The sequence below is a fragment of the Podarcis melisellensis genome (genome assembly GCF_964234715.1).
Source record: "Podarcis melisellensis genome assembly, chromosome: 5".
NCBI classification, from domain to species: domain Eukaryota; kingdom Metazoa; phylum Chordata; class Lepidosauria; order Squamata; family Lacertidae; genus Podarcis; species Podarcis melisellensis.
In genome coordinates this window covers 16,640,592-16,663,983 of record NC_138537.1, presented here as the reverse complement: position 1 = coordinate 16,663,983, position 23,392 = coordinate 16,640,592, and the positions used below count along the sequence as shown (strand labels likewise).

The window sequence follows — 23,392 nt, the reverse complement described above, 5'->3', positions numbered from 1 at the left end:
TGGGAACAAATTTGGAATCAGCTATCATTTGGATCCCTCCAAGAAACTCAAGAAAATGTTTTAAAGATAGCACAACGCTGGTACATGTGCCCAGCCAGGATATATAGAATTAATCATAATTTGTTGGTGGGAACTCAGTTTACCTGGCTCTCTACGTGTGGTGGTTTTGCCCAAAACTTACTCCCTTTTGGGAAAAGGTTTTGCAAACAATTATTCAAAGGATGGCACTATTGCTCCAACCAGACCCAAAATTAGCCCTATTCCCTCATTTTACTTAAGAACATCACCAATAAAGACCCCAACCTCCATTAACTGCAGCTAGGTTAATTATTGCAAAACATGGGAAAACTTTAAACACAAATCTTTTTGAAGCCTGGATTTCACAAGTATGGGACATCGTGCTTATGGACAAATTAACCATTACAAAAGGAATATTGATTGGAGTGGGGGGAGACTCACACCTTTTATAGGACATGATGTCCTTTTATTGACTTCGTTAAGACAATCGAACATGGTTTTCACCCTCCATTGACTCATGGAACCTTATGGAGAGACGCTTTTGGAGAGATTGCCTTTCCTGGAACGTCTAAAACTACAACTGTCAGATGCTATTTTTCTTTTCTGTACAACTACTAAGCTATGTTTTCCTTGTATGGACATGTTACATTACTTGAAATTAAAAATCAATGAAGGAAGAAAGAAATGATTTTTCTCCTATTGCTTGTCAGGCTTTCAAGGAATCATAGAACCGTACAGTTGGAAGGGACACCAAGGGCAATCTAGTCCCCATGCAATCCAGATGCATTCAAGACAAGTGGTCATCCAAACTTTGCTTAAATACATACCAGGTTTCTTCAGAATACAGCTTGGAAATTACTGCTCTGCAGTATATAGTCTAAAGCAGGGATGGGGAATCAGGAGTCCCCAAGATGATGCTGGAATCTCTCATCAACCCCAGTCAGCATGGGCAATGGCAGGAATGATGGAAACATTAATCCAACATCTGATTCCCCACCCCTGATCTAAGTTGGAAGCAGGCCCCATTGGAAGGGACAACAGTTGTCCCAGTGGGAGCCCTTAAGTTCTTATTGACTGTGTTTGGGAGCCCATGAGAACATACCTCTCACGTACAGTTTTTGCAGTGCAATGGGTTCTGTTCCTCATTTTGTTGACACAAACGTTAATGGAGCCCATTGGGACCTTCGGCATCTCCAGAGTGGGGAGATGCAGAAGCTCTATTCTGGACACTATAGAAATATGTGGAAGAGCTGAGGCGTTTGAACTTCCAACTCCCCTTGGATTCAATTTGCAGTTGAAGCTGCAAGAATAACAGAGAACTCCAAATTGTTGATGGTGTGTGTGTGGGGGGAGTGCCTTCTCTCCAGCGAGACCGCTCAGCTTTCCTCCCTACTACCACTGTGGAAGGGGCATAGCACAAGAACAGAGCACATACTTTGCATGCAGAGAATTCCAGGTTCAGTTCCTGGTACTTAGCCTTTTGTGTGTGTGTTATTTTATCTAAAAGTATTTTGAAACAGCTTGAAAATCTCTGTGGTAAGTGTTCAGAGTGGTTCATATTCCTGGTCTACATCCCTGTAAAATAAGAACATTATTATTCCCCTTAAGAAACTTAAGGCTGAGAAAGGGTGGCTTGCCTAAGGCCACCTAATGAGATCATCACTGTGGTGACATTTGAACAGAGGCCTTCCAGTGATAAGGGACTTCCAAGAGATGCGTTTGAGCAGGAGCCACTCTGCAGTGTGTTGGGGAAAGTGAACTCAATAGACAAGGGATGGGAACCTGTGGCTCTCCAGATTATTATTATTTTATTACTTTTATATTACCCTTTATCCATAGACCTCGGGGGGCGGGTGTCACAAGATAAAATTACAATTAAAAAAATAATAATAAAAATAAGAACAAAAACAAACCAATAATTCCCCTCCCACAACACATTTAAAAGATGCTGCTGGGCAATGGCTCCCATAATCCTTGAGCATTGTCAGTGCTGCTTGGGGATGCTGAGAATTGAGGTCCAACAGTATTTGGGGGACTATAGGTTTTCCATCTCAGGTCTGTATAACCATCTGCTAATTATTCATAGCTGAGCAATTCAGCAGTTGAAGATCAAGTTATGTGTGAATCAACCGGTGAAGAGGCTTGGTCTAAAATTACGTGCTGTTTACAACATAAAGTAGATAGGAAGGTGTTGGTGACTCACATCTGGATAATCAAAATAAGAATTGGGAGCGTTTGACAGAGTTATCTGGTGTTGTGTGTCCACAGTGCATGCTCTTGATTTATTTTCTTCTCCCAAAATTGCAGGCCAAATGTCTGTTCCGAGCAAGAGTTGGCCATGGTGGGGCATCGCCAGCCATGTGTTCAAGCCTTTACCCGTTTGGTGAAGATGTGGAAGCAGGACTGTGCAGGACAGAGATGGTGCATGGCCTATGAGAGAAGGTAACACGTGGTCCTGTGTTTTTAAAGCATGGTTTGGTCAGTGAAGCAGTGTTCATCATCTTAAACAAGCAGGCATACCCACAATCACCTACCACACATTAGTTAAGTGTTAAGAGATGCTGACTGCACACCTTTGCTTTACTCTATTAGGAAAACATTCTCTAAGAAACAGAAAAAAGTTCCTGGAAGCTTTAAAGAGGGTTCCAGAATTTTTCGTTAGTGTGTAAGAGTGGCACTCTAGGCTTGATTGGTGTCAGCTGGAGGTGCAAATAAAGGGAGGTTGTTGCAGGCTGCAATTTCCACATGAGGAAAGCGCGCGCACACACACACACACACACTGTCAGCACGCACTCTGATAAGTTTGGAAGTAAGACAATGTGTGCTGCTGATATTGTGAGTTTTGCTGTGTCAGGATTAATTACTGGGCTGAGATTATGCCATGCTGGAGAGAGAAAGAAGGAATGTAAATAGCTTGTATATAATAGTAACAGAAATGCTTGTGCAACCAGTCAAGCCATAAAGAAGCTCTTGATTGTGAATTTGAGGATGACTTCTGTTCTTGTCCTCTGCCTCCGGGGAAAACTCTGCTACAAACAGTAAGAAGTGGTTTTACCAAGGTGCCACCACACAAGCAGAAAAGCGCAGCAGAAGCGTGGTGGCGGTAACCTCTAATATACTCACTAAATATTTTTTTGCCCCTTCCTGTTTCTGTAATATGTGGGTCCCATGGCAGATGCGTGGAGGATAAATCAGGTGAGTTCAATGTGAACAGCATTCCCCAAAGAAAGGAAGTCTGAAAACCACTGCTATGCAATAACTGATAATGTGTCTCAAAATAGAGATGCTATTTTCTTCCTTGCGTGCTGGATGTAGACCATAGCTGTTGCCTGAACAAAGTAGGGCAATGTTTTGTCTTAACGCTATCTTACACTGTGCTTTTACTATGATTATTTTTTTTAAGGACAAGCTATTATACCATTTATAAGCAAGTGTACAGCATGGAACATCACACTGTCTTTAAGTGCTGCCCTGGTTGGAGCCAGAAGAAAGATGATGAAGCTGGGTGCCTTCACTGTAAGTTGTGATTGTAGAATACCTTGAGCTGCTTAACTCATTATTCTTTAAAGATGCTTCTTGATTTATTTATTTATTTATTTATTTATTAAAAAACAGGAACGCAAGAAGCTCCTTTATACTTGATGGGGTTACACTTCCTCTGAAGAAGTGGCTATGCAGCTTGGGGGTACTATTGGATCATTGGCTCTTGCTTGAGACTCAAATGGCCTTCCATCAGCTTCAGCTGATGGCCCAGTTATGCCCCTATCTGAACAGGGTTAACCTAACTTCTGTTGCCCATGCTCTGGTAACCTCTAGGTTCTGCAACACGTTATACGTGGGGCTGCCTCTGAAGAAGGTTTGGAAACTTCAGCGAGTGCAAAATTTGGTGGCCAGGCTGCTCACTGGGGCCAAGACAGTTTGAGCATATAACGCCAATTGTGGCCTGACTCTGCGCTGGCTGTCAGTTAGTTTCCGGGCCCAATTCAAAGTGTTGGTTTTGACCTATAAAGCCTTAAATGGCTCAGGACCTCCATACCTCAAGGACCACCTCTCCCCATATGAATTGACCTGAACCCTGCAGTCATAGTCTGAGGTCCTTCTCTGTGTGCCTCTTCCATGAGAGGTCCAGAGACGATTCATTTCTGTGGTGGCTCCTTGCTTACGGAATGCTCTCCCCAGAGAGACTCATCTGGCGCCTTTGTTTGCATATCTTTTGGCACCAGGCAAAAACGTTCCTCTTCTCTCAGGCCTTTGGATAATTACCAGTTTTGAAAGGCCATAAATTGGCTATGTGTGGGGTTGTTGTTCTTTGTTTTGACTGTTATGTGTTTTTGCGTTTTTATACTGTAAGCTGTCCTGTGATTCTAGGATGAAGGGTGGCATAGAAATTTAATAAACAAAATAACTGAATAAATACTGAGTCTGACCATTGATCTATCTCCTTTGCTCCATGCAGCTTGGTAATGTCTTTACTGCTTGGCAGCAGGACTCCAGGGTTTTAGAGGGGACATTCGCAGCCCCTGAGGATTGGCACCTTCTTAATGCAAAGCATAAAGCACTGAGCCTTTGCATTTAATTAAAACAGCAGTGTAGGACAGTCCTAAGCATGAAATCTGCAACTGTGTTTGGATGCAGGTGTATTGTGCACACACATGTTAGGAAAATGCAGCTGCCAGTTGCTGAACATGCATTTATATCCCCCCCCCTAATATTTTTTATTGGTTTTCATTTGCACACTCCACATACACATATTGTATTACATTTCACATTTACACCTGCTCCCCAGAGCCGACTTCCCTCCTTCCCTCTTCTGGCCTTTTATATCACATCTAACTTTTTTGCATTGTCTTCATCCATTTTGTATATTATTGTTCTTCTTTCATATTTGTCCATAGTGTCTATAGTCAAATAAATTCTCTTGTATATACAATTCTTATTGTGCTTTCGTAGATTTTCACGGGTACAGGAATGCAGGTTTTGGTGTCCTTGGGTGTCTTCCCGTGTAAAAGTTGGGGTGTCTAGGCGACGTTTCGACGAGGTCTCACTCGTCATCTTCAGGCTGGTGCTTTCGGCTTCTTGTTACTGGAACAGAGCAGGATCTCAGTGTTTGAGTTCCTATAAATACTGTTGAGGGGGTGTGGTGTATAGCCTCCAATGTTCTGGGCAGAGAGGAAGTTCCCAGGCTAGTGTGCCTTTTCTTCTTTTGTTCCTTAATTACTTGGGGGATATCTTGAGTGATTTCTTGAGTGATATCCTGAGTACCACTTAGGTGGGTCATTAGGTGTGGATTAGTTGCTAAAGTCTTTGTGTCTTGACCTCTTGAACTTTGTGAAGAGTTTTTCTGAGAAGATGGCTGTACTGCACTTAGTTGTGCTCTGGCTTGGCTTCGTGTATAGGGGCGAGCTGTGGTTTTGTGGCCTGTGTCAGCCAGATCTGTGTAGGGATTGCAGGGGGGTGCAGCATCCGGAGGTGCCACCATGGTTTGGCTACTGGATGGTGTCTGTAATTTATCTGTGGAGAGGGTCTGGGTTTGACCCACCTAAGTGGTACTCAGGATATCACTCAAGAAATCACTCAAGATATCCCTCAAGTAATTAAGGAACAAAAGAAGAAAAGGCACACTAGCCTGGGAACTTCCTCTCTGCCCAGAACATTGGAGGCTATACACCACACCCCCTCAACAGTATTTATAGGAACTCAAACACTGAGATCCTGCTCTGTTCCAGTAACAAGAAGCCGAAAGCACCAGCCTGAAGATGACGAGTGAGACCTCGTCGAAACGTCGCCTAGACACCCCAACTTTTACACGGGAAGACACCCGAGGACACCAAAACCTGAATTCTTATTGTCTGTCTATATTCATTTACAACTACCATTGGTTACATTAATCACATTGTACATTTTACTTTTTGTTATTTTCTTTATCCAGAAATTTTCTTTGTATTTCACATTATGAGGTTTATTTCAGTTCTACTGGTTTCACTATTTCACCTTATCTTTCCTATGTATGACATAAATTTTCCCATTCTTTTTGAAATGTTTCATCACCCTGTTGTCTGAACATGCATTTATAGTTTGTTGCCTTGTTATGTGTGCAAAAGCCCTCAGGGTTATTTTATTAATAATGCTTCCCTTCCCTTCCTGGAGGGAGGACTTGGGCACATTCACTTTCAAGCAACATTTGTAGTATTCGCTGTATGAGAAACTCATGGATTCTGCATATAACTGTTGCTGCCTTGTCTCTCCCCTTTTCCTCCAGCATTGTGCTCTGTGGGCACTTGCTTCAATGGAGGGAAATGCTCTGGTGGGATGTGCCAGTGTCCAGCAGGATTTCAGGGATCCCGCTGCCAGTATGGTGAGTCAGAAGTTCCATATTTTTCTGGGGAAGTTCTAGCCATGTACTGACCAAAGCTTTGTTACATTCGGTTTCCTTAATGTGGCATGGCAATTAAAGCCCACTGCAGAAAGATACGACCCCATGGCCTTAGTACATTTTGAGTAGCTTCTTATGGCATTAAGCTGCAAGTTGGAAAGTCAGAGAATTCTGCCAGAAACAGAAGCAGATCGTGATGTCAGTAAGGAAGGCAGGAGGTCAGATAAATGCATAAGAAGGCTGGAGACTGGTGGCTTGCCAGAGTGCCAGTGTGGTGTAGTGGTTAAGAGTGGTAGTCTCATAATCTGGGGAACCGGGTTCGTGTCTCCGCTCCTCCACATGCAGCTGCTGGGTGACCTTGAGCCAGTCACACTTCTCTGAAGTCTCTCAGCCCCACTCACCTCACAGAGTGTTTGTTGTGGGGGAGGAAGGGAAAGGAGATTGTGAGCCGCTTTGAGACTCCTTAAAGGGAGTGAAAGGCGGGATATCAAATCCAAACTCTTCTTCTTCTTCTTCTTCTTCTTCTTTTTGTCTCACGTCTGGAACGACCTAGCAAATACAACCAGATTTGCTCACCACATAGCCCACAACTGATACGTAATTATTATTATTATTTACTGGTAATTCTTTTTTCAATGTTTTGATATTTCCTTTCCATGGAAGTAGATGGTGCGCAGATAACTGCATTGTTAGTTAAGGTAAATTTGTAACTTAGGCAAATAAGCACTTAGTTTATGTTAAATAGTGGACAGAGAGAGAAATGTAGCATTTCATGAAAACTGAGCTGAAGACAGGCCAGAATGGAAATCGCTTTCACCTTGCATTCCTGACCCCAAGCTGAGATTGCTTATGATAAGTAACCTGGAAGTTGCCTGATATTGGCGAAGGTCTCTGTATCTTTAAAACAGGTGGATTCAAGCATTCAGATTAGTGGTTGTGTGCATAGCTGCCTCTTGAAGGTAACAATTCATGCAGTTGGTATTCCTTTTAAAAACAAATTATTTATAGTTTTCATTGTATGAAAAGCAAAAAACTCTTAAAAATCAAGTTATTTCATATATCATATATTGACTCCCTTCCCTTTCTTTCTGTGGTTCCTTATGTTTATAACATTTTTACTGCATTTTCAAACCATCCAGTTGGTAATCCCAGGCAATCTCTGCTGGGGTGTGATCATTTGATTCTGCAAAAGCCGTTTTGTGTGTTTTGTGTACCACACTTGGCTCTGTCTTGTTGGATATTACGAATATTGGGAGAAAGAAGGGAAGTGATGTGTCTAGTACGGGGGCTGGGAATCTCGTGTCCTCCAGATGCTGGACCCCAACTCTCATCATCCTTACCCATTGGCCATGCTGGCTTGAGCTAATGGGGTTTGGAGCCCAACAAACTCTGGTGGGGAGGTCATTGGCTGTCTGAACTCGTCTGAAGTCTTGAACAGGAATCAAAACCTGAATATAGGCGCTGTGATGAGAGTGGGTTGAGGTCATGTGTATGTTGTTGTGGGCACACAAAACATGAGTGCTCATTCCAAGTAACTTTTCCACTAGTGCAGCTTAATGACATTGATGCACTTTCGGCATTGGTATGACTTTCATGTGACCCAGAAGCTAAACCATATCAGGTATAACAAGGAATAACTCTACCACTGCAACCAGAGTCTTTATAGAAGCAATGCTTTGCGCAATGGAGAATGCAGATCATTGTGTTGTGGGCCCACCAACGGAATTGTGTTTCCGTTGACATCTGCACAGTGTCCATTTCAGCAGAAGCTCCAGAACTCCCTTTAGCTCTGATGGGGGGAATGTTGGAAGAATCTGAGCCGATGTTTCGAATCTCTAGTTGTTAATGCAGCGATTACCTTAATGTCTAAAACATAAAGGCATTCCCTTGAGCACGCAAGGCATATGACATTCTAAGGTGGGAGAAACTGTGGAGCTGCAGCGATAAGGTTGGATTCTGGAATCAAAACGAGGATTTTTGCAGTGGTTATTTCCCGGGGAGTTGACTAGAGTGCTGACACGAAACCATTAAAAACAGTGCTGCTTAGTCTGCCATTTCTGGTTCTTTACAGCTTGAAGTTTTATCTCGGTGGTCTGTGCACATTCAACTGATTCCTGAGGGTCTGATTGGAATTCTGGCATGGGCTATGAGCTATTGAGAGGCTGCCAGTTCTGGATCTGTAAATGACACTATAGGCAAAATTCACTTTGAAATATTTGTAAAAGCTATTCATGAGTCCTGGAAATGAAGGTGAAGACTTCTGCTGGAAGTACACGGCTCAGAAGTTGCTACTAAGGTTGCAGACCATGGCAAAGAACACACATCTTTTTAAATTAAAAAAAAGTGACATTTTGATTGCCCTGATCTTGTAAATTTTGGAATTGTGCTTATGAGCCAACTGCCTTTGCTTTTTTATATCAGAAAATTTCAGGGATGGGATCCTGGAATATCCACAATGGGTGCAAGGCCCCTCTTGTCCTCCACTGAAGATTACACATCTGTAGCTATTGAAACTTTTCATCTCTGACATTGTCTTACTTTTGAGGACACATAGAAAGAAGGAATTGGTTAAACCTGGTTCTTTACTCCAAAGTATGTTGGAATGTATAGTTCTAAAATTTCCTATAATCTGAGTTCCCCCTTGATTGTTGGGCATTCAAGCCAGCTAATGAGGGGAAAAGGTGGTGAGTAGTTTTGTTTTTGGTTTTTTAAGTGAAGCCATTATTAATGCATTACATCGAACAGGGGCATAGAAAGCTTTTAACAGTTCACTGACATGACCGAGGACAGCCCAGGGATATCATAACAATCTGTAATAGGGAGCGATTCCCTTGCAATTTGCAAGGTAGTCTAATGACTCCCTTAGAGATGTTACAGCTTATTTTGTAAGTCTGCAATACGAGGTTATCTTGATTTCGAGGCGAAGGTTTGCAGAACAGTAAGAAGAAATGCAATTCCTTTGCATCTTTGTATTCCATCAGTTTTTCTGCATAGCATAAAATATTTCTAAAAAAAAATATTGAAATACTAGACATTCATTAACAGATCGAGCTGTGTGAAGTTCACATTCAAAAAAAGGGGTCGGTCCCCCCCCCCAAGTATTTGCCAGTTGTCTTGAAATAGACTTTTATGTGCATTGGTTTTATTTATTTATTTATTTTTAAATAACCACCCAGCTCAAACATGTAAGGAAGACATTCTCATAAAGATTATTCATGTTTTTAATCAGGCAGCACTGAGCAAGCTGTGTTCTTCGAGGGTCAGAACTCTTCTCTTGAGACGTCTTGTGTCAAGGCTGGGATTTGAAATTACTGTTTATCCATTTTGGCTGAGGTGGTAAAGTCGAGGGAAGGAGGATTAAGTAGAGCTTGCTTCCCCTCAGCCAATGTTTTATTTATTTACTATTACGTTTATAACCCATCTTCCCTCCAAGGAGTTCAAGCTGGTGTACATGGTCTCCACCCTCCTCACTTTTTATCCTCAAAGCAAACCATTTGAGGCAGGTTAGACTGAGAGACTGTGATTGGCCAAATGGTACTTGATGTACAGGCAACCTTCCCTCCTTAACGCACATTCAATATTTGTGCGGCTGCGCATACACACTGTACCAAACCAGGAAGTAACCCAAAAAGTCACAAAAAGGGGCAGAACAGGGTGGGGAGGGGAGGAGTGTTTGCAGGCATTTTCAATGGTGTTTCAAATATATGTGAATTTCACTCAAACACTCGGTGTCTCAGAACATGACTGCCACATAAATGGGTTGCCTGGCTGAGAAGAAATTTGAACCTTGGTCTCCTAGGCCCTATTCCATAGCCGCTACATCTCACTGGCCCAATACATATTTTTTGTCCCACCAGCTCACACCTACAAGGGTCAGTACTGAGCCCAGGATTAATACTGCCCTCAGCTACTGAAGATGGCTACTAGTCTTGATGGCTTTATGTCACCTCAAGCCAGGGACAGTATGCTTCTAAATGCCAGCTGTTACAGATCACAAGTGTTATTGTGGCTGTTGTGCTGGTGCCCTGTTTGTGGGCTTCCCAAAAGCCTCTGGCTGGTCGCTATAGAAACAGAATGCTTTACGAGGTAGGCCTTTGGTCTGATGCGGCAAGGCACTCTTTATATTCTTACAGGGATGTTCTCTAGTGACCACAACGTGCATTCACAGCCTGGAAAGGGTGAAGCATGATAGGTTGCAAGTTTCTATAATCCAGTAGCACCCTTTGCCAACCGGGTGCCCTCCAGCTGTTTTGGACTACAACGCCCATAAGCTCCAGCTAGCATCAGGAATGGCCGACGAACATTGTCGTCCTAAACATCTGGAAGTTGTCAGGTTAGCGAAGGGTGTCTTATAGTGCACCTCCCCCCCCCCGGTAGGCACGGTGGACATCCACTTTAGGAATGAGAGGATAAATGTTCCAGACAATACACTTACCTCAAAATAACTATATCAAGTGATAGTACAGAACTGCAGGTAAGATGTCCATAAAAGTTAATTAGTGTCTTATAGCATCTCTTGAAGGCCAACTTATTTATTGTGTGGTGAGCTCTTGTAGTCCAGAGCCAATTTCATTGTCTTCTTCATGTACCTGATGCCAGCAAGCTCTTTTTTGAGAAAGCATAAGCTACATAAGCATTTAAGGTGCAACAAAATCCTCCTTATTGCAGTAGACTTTCATAGCTCCTCTTCTAGAAAATGCAAGCCTTTGTGAAGAATTCTGTATGCATCTGGAGACATAAAAATGTTAAGACTCACTGCTTATTTGCTTAGGTCAGAGGTTTTCAACCTTTTTGAGTACATGGCTCCCTTGACTAACTACGTTCTTTCTGCAGCACCTCTGTGGGGCTCAGGAGCCCAGTTAGGTCACCGCTTCCCTGCAGAGCTGGCAGCCTCTTGCCCTTTTTCGAACACCCTCCCTTGTGGAGTGTGCCCTCAGCCTCATCTTCTCTCCCCTCTCTTTGGGAGTCCTCTGCAGCTGCCGCCCCTGGTCTCTGAGCTGCCTCCCCATGCCCCAAAGAGAGGTGCCTCCTCACACTGCCCCACAGGGGCCTGAGACTTGTCTGTCAATTCCCAACAGTAAGGGCTGACAGACTGGTTGGCTGGCTGGCTGAGCTCCTTCGCCTGTTTGCTTACTGCAAGGCCACCTTCACTCCTGGCAACTAGCACCCCCTGGCCAGCCCCACCTGTGGTGCTTGTAGCCAGGGCTGCTGCAACAAACAGCCACACAAGCCTTTGGGTGGCAGAAACATGAGAGGGCATCAGAGGAGGAAGGGAAAGAACACTGGACAGAGGCCAGTGTTGCCCGCGGCACCCCTGACCATCATTCAAGGCACCCCAGGGTGCCATGGCACACTGGTTGAAAACCACTGGCTTAGGTGCTTAAGCTTGTTGTTGCAGTAAACTCTTCCCCTTACCCCATGGCTTCTGCTTGCAGTATCAGTGGTCAGGTCCAAAAATGGGGCAGAGTGGGATTGGTCAAGGATGTGTTGGCCTGTTTGCTGAAGAGGGGAATGCCCGCTTTTGGTACCAAGCAGGAGTGAACCTAGGAAAAACTGAAAAACCCACCCACCCCTCCACCCTAGAGTTCTTCCCTGATTAGCAGGGGCTGCTGGCCCTGTGGATATGATGGTGGCTCTGCTCATATGAGCAAGTCTGGGCCCCACTAGTATTATTCTGCCTACTTCCGAATGACATTATGCATAGGAGGCTTCAGTTTTCTATCAAAGCACAAAAGCTACTGCTCAAGGTCTGAGTTTTTAAATGGCCTGTTCCTGAAATTCAGCTAATAAGCATTCGTGGCAACTGCAGCAATAATTGGCTCATAATCAAAATCCACAGCAGGAGGCTTGAATATCCCTCACTGTCTTTCCCTTTTGGTAAAATTTCAGCTCATCTAAATTCTCTTGCAATGGGTGTCTGTACATTTTTTTAAATGGACAAACGGAGTAGGAGCCATATTTTCATGTAACCCTAGTAAAAGCGGTTGCTGTTCATTTGCACAACAAAGATCATACCGTCTTCATGTCCCCTCTTTTCCTCCTAGTAACCTCAATATAGGTTTCACTTATCACACAAGGGGTTGACCTCTTTTCTGTTCAAAAGAGGCCTCTTACGAAGCTGGTGATTACTGAGAAGCAAAACAACTATATCTCATGTTCAAGAAGGGTTAGAGTGGTGACAGGAACAGGACAAGAAGCTAAACATTGCTGAAGTTGGTCCTGCTGCTCTGGTCCCTGTGCATTTGACCCCCATCCCCTCACCATTGCTCCATGAGTACTTCCTACACCAAACTCTCCTTCCGCATCCCCAGCTTGCCCCAATGTGTCCCACTCCCAGCTACAATCCCTTGCCATGATTCTCTTCCTCCTCTTCCTCCTCACTGTCATCCTGCCAGTTCATGACACCATGACACTTTCTCAAAATTCCAAATATGCCTGTTGTTGTTGTTTAGTAGTTTAGTCATGTCCGACTCTTCGTGACCCCATGGACCAGAGCACACCAGGCACTCCTGTCTTCCACTGCCTCCCGCAGTTTGGTCAGACTCATGTTTGTAGCTTTGAGAACACTGTCCAACCATCTCATCCTCTGTCGTCCCCTTCTCCTTGTGCCCTCAATCTTTTCCACCATCAGGGTCTTTTCCAGGGAGTCTTCTCTTCTCATGAGGTGGCCAAAGTATTGGAGTCTCAGCTTCAGGATCTGTCCTTCCAGTGAGCACTCAGGGCTGATTTCCTTCAGAATGGATAGGTTTGATCTTCTTGTAGTCCATGAGACTCTCAAGAGTCTCCTCCAGCACCATAATTCAAAAGCATCAATTCTTTGGCGATCAGCCTTCTTTATGATCCAGCTCTCACTTCCATACATCACTACTGCCTTGCCGTGGCGAAGGGGCTTGAATAACTCAGAGAAGCTATGAGCTATGCCGTGCAGGGCCACCCAAGATGGACAGGTCATAGTGGAGAGTTTTGACCAAACGTGATGCACCTGGAGCAGGAACCGGCAAGCCACTCCAGTATCCCTGCCAAGAAAACTCCATGGACAAAGACAGCAGGCATATACATATGCCTACTGGCCTCCAAAAGTTGGTGAAACCACCACCCCCCCTTCCAGCATTCAGCCTAGACTACTGAGAGATCATTATTGGAATTAAATGAGTTGTCTCCCTCCCTTGCTTTTTGCATCTGAGCTCTACCACCAAGGATTAAGCCTTTTGCTTGTCAGCCCCCTCAACTTACTTTCCCTCCTGGCCTTACCAAATGTATTGACCAGCAGAAATCCAATTAACACGTCGTGCCAATTCCTGCACCTCCATGTTGGCTATTTGCAGTATGGTAGCGCTGCAGAGAGCTTGCTGGGGAGACCATGCATTAAAAAGGGACTCAAAAATAACTTAAACAAGGTTTTAATTACAAAAACAAAAACTCCATTTACACTAAATACATCAACAACCAAACCAGACCCAACCACCTACCCATCCCCCAGGGTAATGGGTGAGCTAGGTGCTGCTCCTTATATACTACACCCAAATGCCGACACACCTTAATCAATACAACTCAGCAGCACCTGCTATGTTTCACAGCTGTAATGCTGGGTCTCGTTATCTTGCTCTGGCCCCTTAAAGACATACACATCAAGTGGAACAATGATGAACCTTTACATTTAAAGAAACCATTCAACACTCCATTGCTGTAAGAAGTTGTACCTGTTGCATTTCTCCGTTTTGTGCAGAGCACTCCAACAGAAAATGGCTTAGTTAATGGCAGATCATTTTCTCTTGAGAGAGTACTGTGTTTTTCCTCAATGAGACACTGATGCTTTTAGCAGCCCCATGACAAGCAGAAATTCGAAAGGTGCCATGTTTCACAGCATGTAGATGCAAGAATGCGAATAGCTGCGTTGACTGGATTTCTGTGTTAAAAGAGCCAGAGCTTCTAGTGTTGGTGGAAATTCTGTTTTAAGGTAAAGGTTTGGAAGCAAACAACTGCAGCTGTGAGTTTCCAGCTGTCAAGGTCAGGACGGGAAGACTAGGCAGAATTAGAGGCAGGGAAACTGCAAGAGGGATTGGATCAAGAAATATTGGGATAGACAAGTACAACAAGGCAGGCAAGCTGATGAGACTGGGAAGGAATCCAAAGCAAATGGTGAGTCCATGTTTGTACTCTAGCACAGCAGATTACCTATGTACTGTCCTCTTACACAATAACCCACATGCACACACTGAGTTCTCTTGGTCTAAAGCAGCCTTCATTAACCACATGCCCTCTGGATATTTTGGACCACAACTTCCACCTGGAGGGCACCAGGTTGGGGAAGGCTGCTCTAGGAAAAAGATACTGCATTTGAAGACCTGCAAGATTCATAATGTAGGCCTAATTCTGTTAATGCAGAGTGGGCTCTATAAAGGACTGCTGCCACTGCTGCTCCTGGGCAGAAAGGGCTCCATTTTTGTTTTTGTTTTTTGTTTAAATTGCTGTTATTTTTTACCTATGTCATTTTAAACTGTGATATTAAAGCTGTATTCTTAGATTTTGATTTATGTGGAAATTGTTTTCCATTTGGTTGTGTATTTTTTTGATGTGGTTTATTTATTGTTTATGACTTTTGTAATTATGTAAATCTTGTTATGCTATAAGCTGCCTTGAGCATTTTTTTTTAACTATGGAATGGTGGCATAAAAATAAAAAATGATGATGATGCAAACATCTCCAGTTACTGGCACTTGGTTCAGCAGACAATGCAGTAGATGGAAACAGTACCAAAACCCCACAAAAGTCTTGCTGTTCTGAACAAAAATCACCAACTATTCTGCTACCACTTATTTTCCTACTTCGTAGAACAGCGATGTGATGGAAACCAAGTTGCAGCTAAATAAATGGCACTTAACTCTCTCTTCCAAGAAGTGTAGTGATTGCCAGTCCTACCTTTAAAGCAGCAGATTTATCAGATCAGTTTCAGAAGTGGGCTTGCTTGTTAACATCTGAAAATTTCTGAGTGGGGTTAGAAAAGTTAAAACAGCAAGATGAAACAATAACATAAGCTTACAGGTATTACTGAAAGATTTAAAGAGCTGTGTGGGACCTCAACATTGCTGGACCTTGGTCCAACAGCAAAGGTGCCATGACAATGTCTGTAGCGTGTTTCCCATTGCAAGGGGGGGGGGGGAGAGAAGGCTGGCCTGAATGTTAGATCGCCCTTATTTTAAATGCTGGGTCAAATGAAAATGTTCTTGCCTGGTGCCAAATGACAGCAGTGTTGGCACCAGGCAAACCTCTCTAGCAAGGGCATCCCACTATTGGAGTGCTTAAAAAAAGCTCTTTCTTTTGCTTAAAAACCTACTTTACCTCTTGAGCGGTGGTAGGGAAAGTAGGGCACTGCCAATTGATCTAATAACAGTTGTGCAGGTTGTTAAGGCAGGAAATGTTCCCTCAAGTGGCTCCCAAGCCTTTTTGTTTTTTCCTGGCTTAGGATGTTAAGATTCCTGTGCGCAATATTTTGCTCTAGAGTATTGCTAGCTTTAGGCCTGCCAGGTGTATATTTTGAAGCCTCTGTGATTCCTTCATCTTTGCTCCACAGCAATTGGGTTAGAAGAGTGAATGTGGCTATTTGGAGATGTCGTTGCTACATATTCTTGTGTTGCTTCTTTGCTGTTTTAAAACTGGGTGGGTTCTCTGGAAAAGTACCACGTTCCATCTGATCATATTTTAGTACACTTGGTTACAAGTCCCACTGCATTTTAGAAATATAAGGAGCTGCATGAGGCCATCTAGATCAATATTCTCTACATTGACTGGCATCAGATCTTCAGGGTTTTAGATAGAGATCCATCACATCCCTACCTTGGGATACTGGAGCTTGAACCTGGGGCATACCACATGCAAAACAGATGTTCAGGCAGTGAGCTATGGCCCTCCCCCAGGGAGGGACTGCAGCTTTAATATATATATATCTCTCTCTTCCTCCTCTATCCTACTCTTGCTGTTATTCTATTTGACCTTGGTAGGAACTAGGGGATATATGTTATCCTTAAAAATACCACTTCCCTATCCCCTGTAATCATCCTGGCTGAATAGGATTTTTATTCAGGTTCAAGTCTACCTACTGCCCATTTCACAACTTGAGGGTCTGATTTTGCAACCCTGGCCTGCAAATATACGATGAAACAATAGGATGTATGAGTTTCTGTTAGTAGCAGCTGCATTAGCTGAACATTTTGACTCCAGCTTTATTAAATGCACACGAATGAAATTGTTCAGGGTTGCTATGAATGCCTTGTGTATGTGTGCGTTTAGGAATTATGGGCATAATATGTATGTTCTTATGGCCTGATGTAAAATTTGCAGCAGAAGGACAGTTAAGGGAGCTGTCCTCTTCCACACATGCAGTATATACCCTCTGTGGATTTTAAGTGCTCCCTCACATCCGCTAAAAGAGAAGGAGAAAGAAAGAAAACTCTCGACATTTTCCAATGAGAACTGTAAAGTGCAGATTGAAAAATCATTGCCTCGTTCCTGCCCAGATGTGACAAGATATTAATCCACACATCTTGACAAACTGCCCTTGAGTACCTGAACTTTAGAGCTATTAGCAGTGAGCGACAGATAGATAGGCATGAAAACAGCAAAGCGCCGAATGGATGTGACAACAGCAAATGCACTCAAGAATAACCAGCTTGAGAACAAATGCATCCTTAATACCTGCAGTGAAAGAGGCTGTTTACTTTTCTGACTGGGAGAGAAGTGGGGGCTAAGCAGGAATAAATGTGTTCTTCCTCAGCTGCTGGTGCTCACAATGAGTTGGTAAATGTACCAGAAGAAGAGCAGAAAAATAAGATGAATTTTGTTGTTACAATAGGTCTGTTGTGGCCAGCATTAGGATTGGGGGGTTGGATGTAGAGGAAGACCTATGCATGTCCTCTGCAGTAACTCTGTTACAGAGGTCGGAAACTAATTGTTGTGGGCTTCCAGCTGCCATCATCCCCTGGCTACATGGCCAATGGTCAGGTATCAATATCAGAATCAGCAAAGGCATATTGATGATGTAAGATCACATTGAAATAACATTGCCAGAGATATACAAAGTAACCTGTGGCCCTCCTAGTGTTGATATACTTCAATGCCTATCATCCCTAACCATTGAATATCCTGGCTGGGGGTTACGGTTCCCTACCAGTGTCCTACAGCCTGCACTGCACCCATCTCACCATGGCTAGGTTGGACACCATGGAGGGTATCCATAGACTCATTCATTTCTTTCCTCCATTTCACCACCTCCTTCCATGAATCCCTCCTCTTGTTTATCTAACAAGCTAATAATGCTTGTGTTCGTCCTTTCCCTTGTTCTGTTTGTCTGAGAAGCTCTAGTTTTGGAGCATCTGTGGATGTGACAGAGAAGCATGGGGAGATGTTTGTGCTTCCGCCTACAGTCATGGAGGGTATGGGAATTCTGCTGTTGTATGAGCTGGAGAAAGGCAGAGACACTTAAGCTTCCTGTTCCTTCTCTGGTTGCATCTCATTTGAAGGGGAACTAGGAAAATATCTGGTAGCACAGGAGGAGTAGCCAACACAATGTCTCCCAGATGTTTTGGACTACAACTCTAAGAATTCCTGGCCATTGGCCATGCTGGATGGGCCTGGTGGGAGTTTTCATGTTCTCTCTTGTAGCAACTGCAGAAATCAGGAAGACTTAACACTTGCTCTTGAGTGGAAGATAGTAGAGAAGACTGCAGTGGAACTTCAGTAGCAATGTGATACTTGGCTCCCTTATTGGAAGCCACCATGGCCATGGCCAGGGATGATAGTCTCTGTAGTCCATTAGCTACAGAGGGGCCAAAGGATCCCCATCCAGAGCTGTAGCAAAGGGGTATGCCTGTATGTACGCTTCCCTAAAACAGAAATTTGCACAGAAGTCCCATCCCTAGTCATTCCACCTGTGCACAGAACCAAGCACTCAGTAGCAACAGCCATTCTTATAACTGGGTTTATCACTTGTGTGTACAAGGCAGGAGGAATTAACCAGAATCTGCACCCTTTCTCCTCCTCCCCCCCCCCACTACAAACTTACCAATCAGTTTCCCGAGGCTTTGTGATTAATCATTGTGATTCCTATGCATAAGTAATATTTTCTAAGTCACTCAAACACCTTTGCGGCTCTGCCTTATAGTTCCTCTAAGAGGGGCAGGAAAGTTAATTACGCTGTCTGTCGAAAAGCCAGGAAAGAGACCCACTGTCAGGCACTCGGTCTTCCTGCTCCCATCAATGAGTGAGCTCGCAGTAGGGGCAGCTGGATCTAATTAGGAGCCAGCAACCCCGTGGTTTCAGCAACAGCTGCTGGAGAATGGATAATGTTGGTAGCCTCCAAAGCAGCTTGCATTAGAGATCCTTTTTTTCCCTTAGAAAAACTCCAACCTTGTCATTTGGGGAGATGGCTCACTGAACAAGTATTAACAGTAGCAAAAATTTCCTAGGAGATGTGGCACATATTAGACTTTTGTTTCTGCTGCTGCTACTATTGCTGTTACAATGACTTCCAGCCCAATCATGGCAGAGGTGCTAAACCTTTTAGGTTGGTCATGGCCAACATGGAGTCCTCAAAATGTTTTAGACTACATCCTCCACAATTCCTGGCCGCTGCCTGTGCCGGCTGGAGCTCCCAGGAGGTTGTAGTCAACAAAATTTGGAGTGCACCATGTTGGTTACCCATGTAGGCCCATAGGCCTTGAAGAAAAGAAGCAATAACCATGCCAAATAAGGTTTTTAAATGATAGGGAAACACTGGTGGTGCTTCCTGCAGATTCACTAACATTGCGCCATTGAGTCTCGCATCTGCACTATATGTTAAAGTAGTATAAGCTCCCTTGGAAGAGGAATTCATTGTTAAACCACTCTGGAAACTGTAGTTCCTTGAGGGGAATAGGGGTCTCCTAGCAGCTGTCAACACCCTTAACAAGTAACCAAATAGTTAAGCCCCTGTGTTGCAAACAATTATCAGTAATATCCAAGGCAACACGATGACCAAGTACAACAATATGATGTCATTATAAACTCTTTATATAATCTATACAGAACATTGAACAGTATGAAACATATGAAATATGCACTCTCTGCAAAACCAAATAAACATAAATCTTACAAATCTCTGAAAATCACAAAATATGCACTCTTGATGGATTCTCTTGAAAACATAGAACCAAATAAACATAAGTCTTATAAGTCTCTGAAAGTCTTCATGGACTATGCAAGTCTCTGAAAGAAGCAATGGGTCAAATTCTTATCTGGTGAAAACAAGCCATAAATCTTTGTTTTACGACGTTAAATGCTGCCGAAATGGTAAACAGACGTAGTGAACAGTGATTCCGGATGGTCCGCAAACAGACGTAGTGAACAGTGATTCCGGATATACCCACTGTTTCGTGAAATTCTTCTTCAGCACAGCAGAAGGATACAGAAATGTTTCATAAACCCGTCTATATGGTTATCCTTATGAATGTAATTGTATAGCACAGTTGCTATGGAGCAGTGGTCATAAACTACTGCTAACACCCTTAACAAGATTACAGTTCCTGGGATTGTTTGGAGGATGTGTTGAGTGTTTAACTTGGTATGATGCTGCTTTAAATCTATAGTTCAGATGCTGCAGGAAATTGAAAGTCTGCAAAGCAGATGTATAGTGGACACACAACAGGGTATTGCAGCTTACAAGGACTTCCTGGGATATATCTCAGTGTACTGAGTGTAGGATTGGACCTCCAAACGGTGTTGTACTGTAGTTCTAATAATCCCTAACCCTCGGCCATGCAGGGCAGGGCTGGTGGGATTTGGAGTCCTACAATGCCTGGAGGGCCACAGGTCGGTGATCTAAGGACTTGTATCTGCCATTTGCACCGTGTTTTACTGAGAAATCCACAGTACAAATGGAAGCCTTGGAATTACCCCAGTGCAGCCACGGCAAATGCAATAGCTTCCTAAAGTGCAGAGTGTCCCTCACAATCTTTAGCTCCCCTAAAATGCACCATGATAACTAAGCAGAGTTGAAGATGCCAAATTCTGCTCTCTCCTGCTCCACAGTCACCTTGGAGAAAAGTGGCTGCTCTTTTCTTTCCACAGTTCTGAAGCATTTTGATAGTGTTTTTCGGTCTTGATGTACTGGAATAATGGGGATGGTATTGGTGTTCGCCTTTTATAGAGAACTTATTTCTAACAGTTTCCCTTTTTGTAAATCTAATTGCTTTAGGTTCACCAGGAATTCACAGGCAATTGCTTTCTTGCTGTTGCCAATATTGCAAGCACTTTATATTCAGGGTTGCTGACCTGAATCTGTTTTCTCACACAGTAATTTTGTAGCCTTGCGGAGCTTAGAAAAGCTGACAGAGATGGGAGAGGCAATATCCATCAGTTAGATTGCCGACATTTTGCTTTGCATCCTTCACATTTGGGGAGGGGGAGGGTCAGGAGGGGGAAATCCTATTGATATAAAAGCTGAGGTTAAAATAATTCCATGTATTCTGGTGATGAAGGACCCTCAAAACTTTATTCAGTGCAGTCCTACCATAAAATGGATGGACAGCCGCATAGGGATTCTGGGGGCCAATGCTGTCAGAGGAGTATTTGGTCCTTTACAATAGGAGCAAAACAGCCTGCCCCAGTCTAATTTCAAAGACAGAACCGTCTTATTTTATTTATCAATTAATGCAGAGTGAAAAGGTGCAATTTTGTTGTAGTTGTTAATTAATGCAGAGGGAAAGTGTTTGTGCTTGTGTGTCTATTCCACACCTTTACATTGCTAACATACATACGTGGGGAATTCTTCAAACACGTATTTCCAACATTACTGAGAGGCCAAATGTAAGTATAAGATGTGTGAGCTCCAAGACTTTTATTTGATACAGTGGTACCTTGGGTTACATACGCTTCAGGTTACAGACACTTCAGGTTACAGACTCCGCTAACTCAGAAATAGTACCTTGGGTTAAGAATTTTGCTTCAGGATGAGAACAGAAATCGTGCTCCGGCGGCAGCGGGAGGCCCCATTAGCTAATGTGGTGCTTCAGGTTAAGAACAGTTTCAGGTTAAGAACAGACCTCCAGGATGAATTAAGTTCTTAACCAGAGGTAACACTGTACTAAGCTTTGGGACCCTTTAAACACTATAAAATGTTCCTGTTCAATTCAGATGACCCTCCCCATGGGATCCCAGTGCACTCCAAACAAATTTATTGATCTTATTGGGGCAAAGGCTAGTGTCGCATGCCTCAATATCTGCCTTAACTATTGGCTTTGCCTAAACTCAAATCTCCTCAGTTTAATATCCCTAGTGCTGCAAGATTGTCACAAGAGCGCCTGGACTCAAATTGTCGATCAAAAATTTCACTTTTGTGGTTTATTATCACAACAGCTACTCACTTTGGGTTTTAGTAAAGCAAACAGTCTAAGTTGTCAGCACCTAAATGATATCGAGCGTCAGAACAACTTGGCCACAATAAGAAAATTTTACCCCTGCTATGACTATTTACCTTCCCATTTTGACTCTCTGGCACCCTATCTGCATAACCTAGCAATTCTAAAATATGTGGAGATGACAGTACTGAATTGGTGGTGCATGCCCTTCTGTCTTGCACTCTTTATAAAGACTTGAGGAATGAAATTATCGCCCCTCTTTTATTGTCCATTCCGGGTCGCCCAACCACTGCCACAGTGTCCTTTCACTTGGCAGATCAAGATGAGCAGATGACAGCAAAGGTTGCAAGGTTTTTAGCTGGGACAATCAGAATAAGATCCACTATTTGACTATTGGTTCCAAATCCTAAAATGTTTTTCTATAATTGACTTTTTATTTCTATTCTTTGTATATTGTATTGTTGTTTTATTGCTATAGCCAATGGCTGACACAAATAAAAGATTCATTCATTCATGTCTGCCTCCCCCTTTTAAATTGACAGCCCAGGGTGTCAAATAATGCAAAGAAGGTAGAAAAGTGGAACGGAGCAGTTGCACAGTGTGGGATTTGCAGTTTTCTCTAAGGAATTTTGCAGCCAAGGGGGAAGGGTGTGTGGAATGGTGGTGGTTTGTCGGTCAATGGTTGAAAAAAGATGCTTAGATGGCCAGGATTGCTGGAACAGAGGGGAAACTGTTTAAGCATGTGGGGGGGGGGGTAAAGCAGTACAATGTGGGAGAGTTCAGTTTAGGTGTAATCAACATGGTTCCCTCCAGATATTGTTGGACTACAGTGCCTGTCATTTCCAGCTAACAAGGACAGTAATCAGGGATGATGGGAGCAATATATGGATTGTATCACATTAGCTACATCTGGCTTGGATCGCATCCACTTGATACATCTAAAGCACATGGATCTCCCCCATCCCATAATCAGGGAGCCATGTACCCAGCATTCCTCTTGGTCTTATTTAAATGGGGCTCGCATGGTAGGAGTGTTTGGTAGGCTAGTGCTCACAATGGCAACAACTCTCCTCCCCCTTTCCCCCATCCCTTCCCAAGACAAAATCCAGGTGAGTCAATTCACTGGTTTCTTAGTTGCAGGGGTTCATCGGTCATGAATCCTTCCAGTCGTCATTGTCCTCCCCCCCCCCCCCATTTATCTGCTTGTCAGGAGATATGAAAATGTCAAGAAGCTGCCAGGGGAATGATTGACTGCCATGGTGAATGGCTTGCCACCCTAAACTAGCCGAAATGTAATGAGGGCTGATAATGAGAATGAGATGCTGAGGCTCCACCTACCAGTTTTGGGTTGATCACACTCTGCAGCATTTTCCATTTTCACACTTAAATATATTGATTGTTGGCAACAAATGTAAAGGAGGGTGGATTTGAAGGTTTGTTCATCACATGATTATTCACCCCTCCCCTTTTTAACTTAGCCCTATTGCTCCTTGCTTGGGTATAAGGCCATCTGCTATTTTCTAATCCCACCTTAGCCTAAAAATTTAGGAGAGGGTGACTGCAGAGCTATTTTCAATCTCATTAACACCATGCACACCACATATTTCCCCCT

General features: G+C 43.4%; 1 protein-coding gene across 8 annotated transcripts in view; it reads left to right on the top strand.

Moving 5' to 3' along the window:
• LOC309369677 (uncharacterized protein) overlaps positions 1-23,392 on the top strand; it is a 204,862-nt gene that overhangs the window by 13,057 nt on the left and 168,413 nt on the right. For all 8 annotated transcript variants that reach the window (XR_014168245.1, XM_081910708.1, XM_081910710.1 and 5 more), the window contains exons 2-4: positions 2,326-2,460; positions 3,422-3,534; positions 6,278-6,373. Coding sequence is in view for 7 of the 8 variants with exons in the window: in XM_081910708.1 (XP_081766834.1) it covers positions 2,326-2,460; positions 3,422-3,534; positions 6,278-6,373 (344 nt within the window). In the remaining variant the exon portion in view is untranslated. The remainder of the gene's footprint in view (positions 1-2,325; positions 2,461-3,421; positions 3,535-6,277; positions 6,374-23,392) is intronic.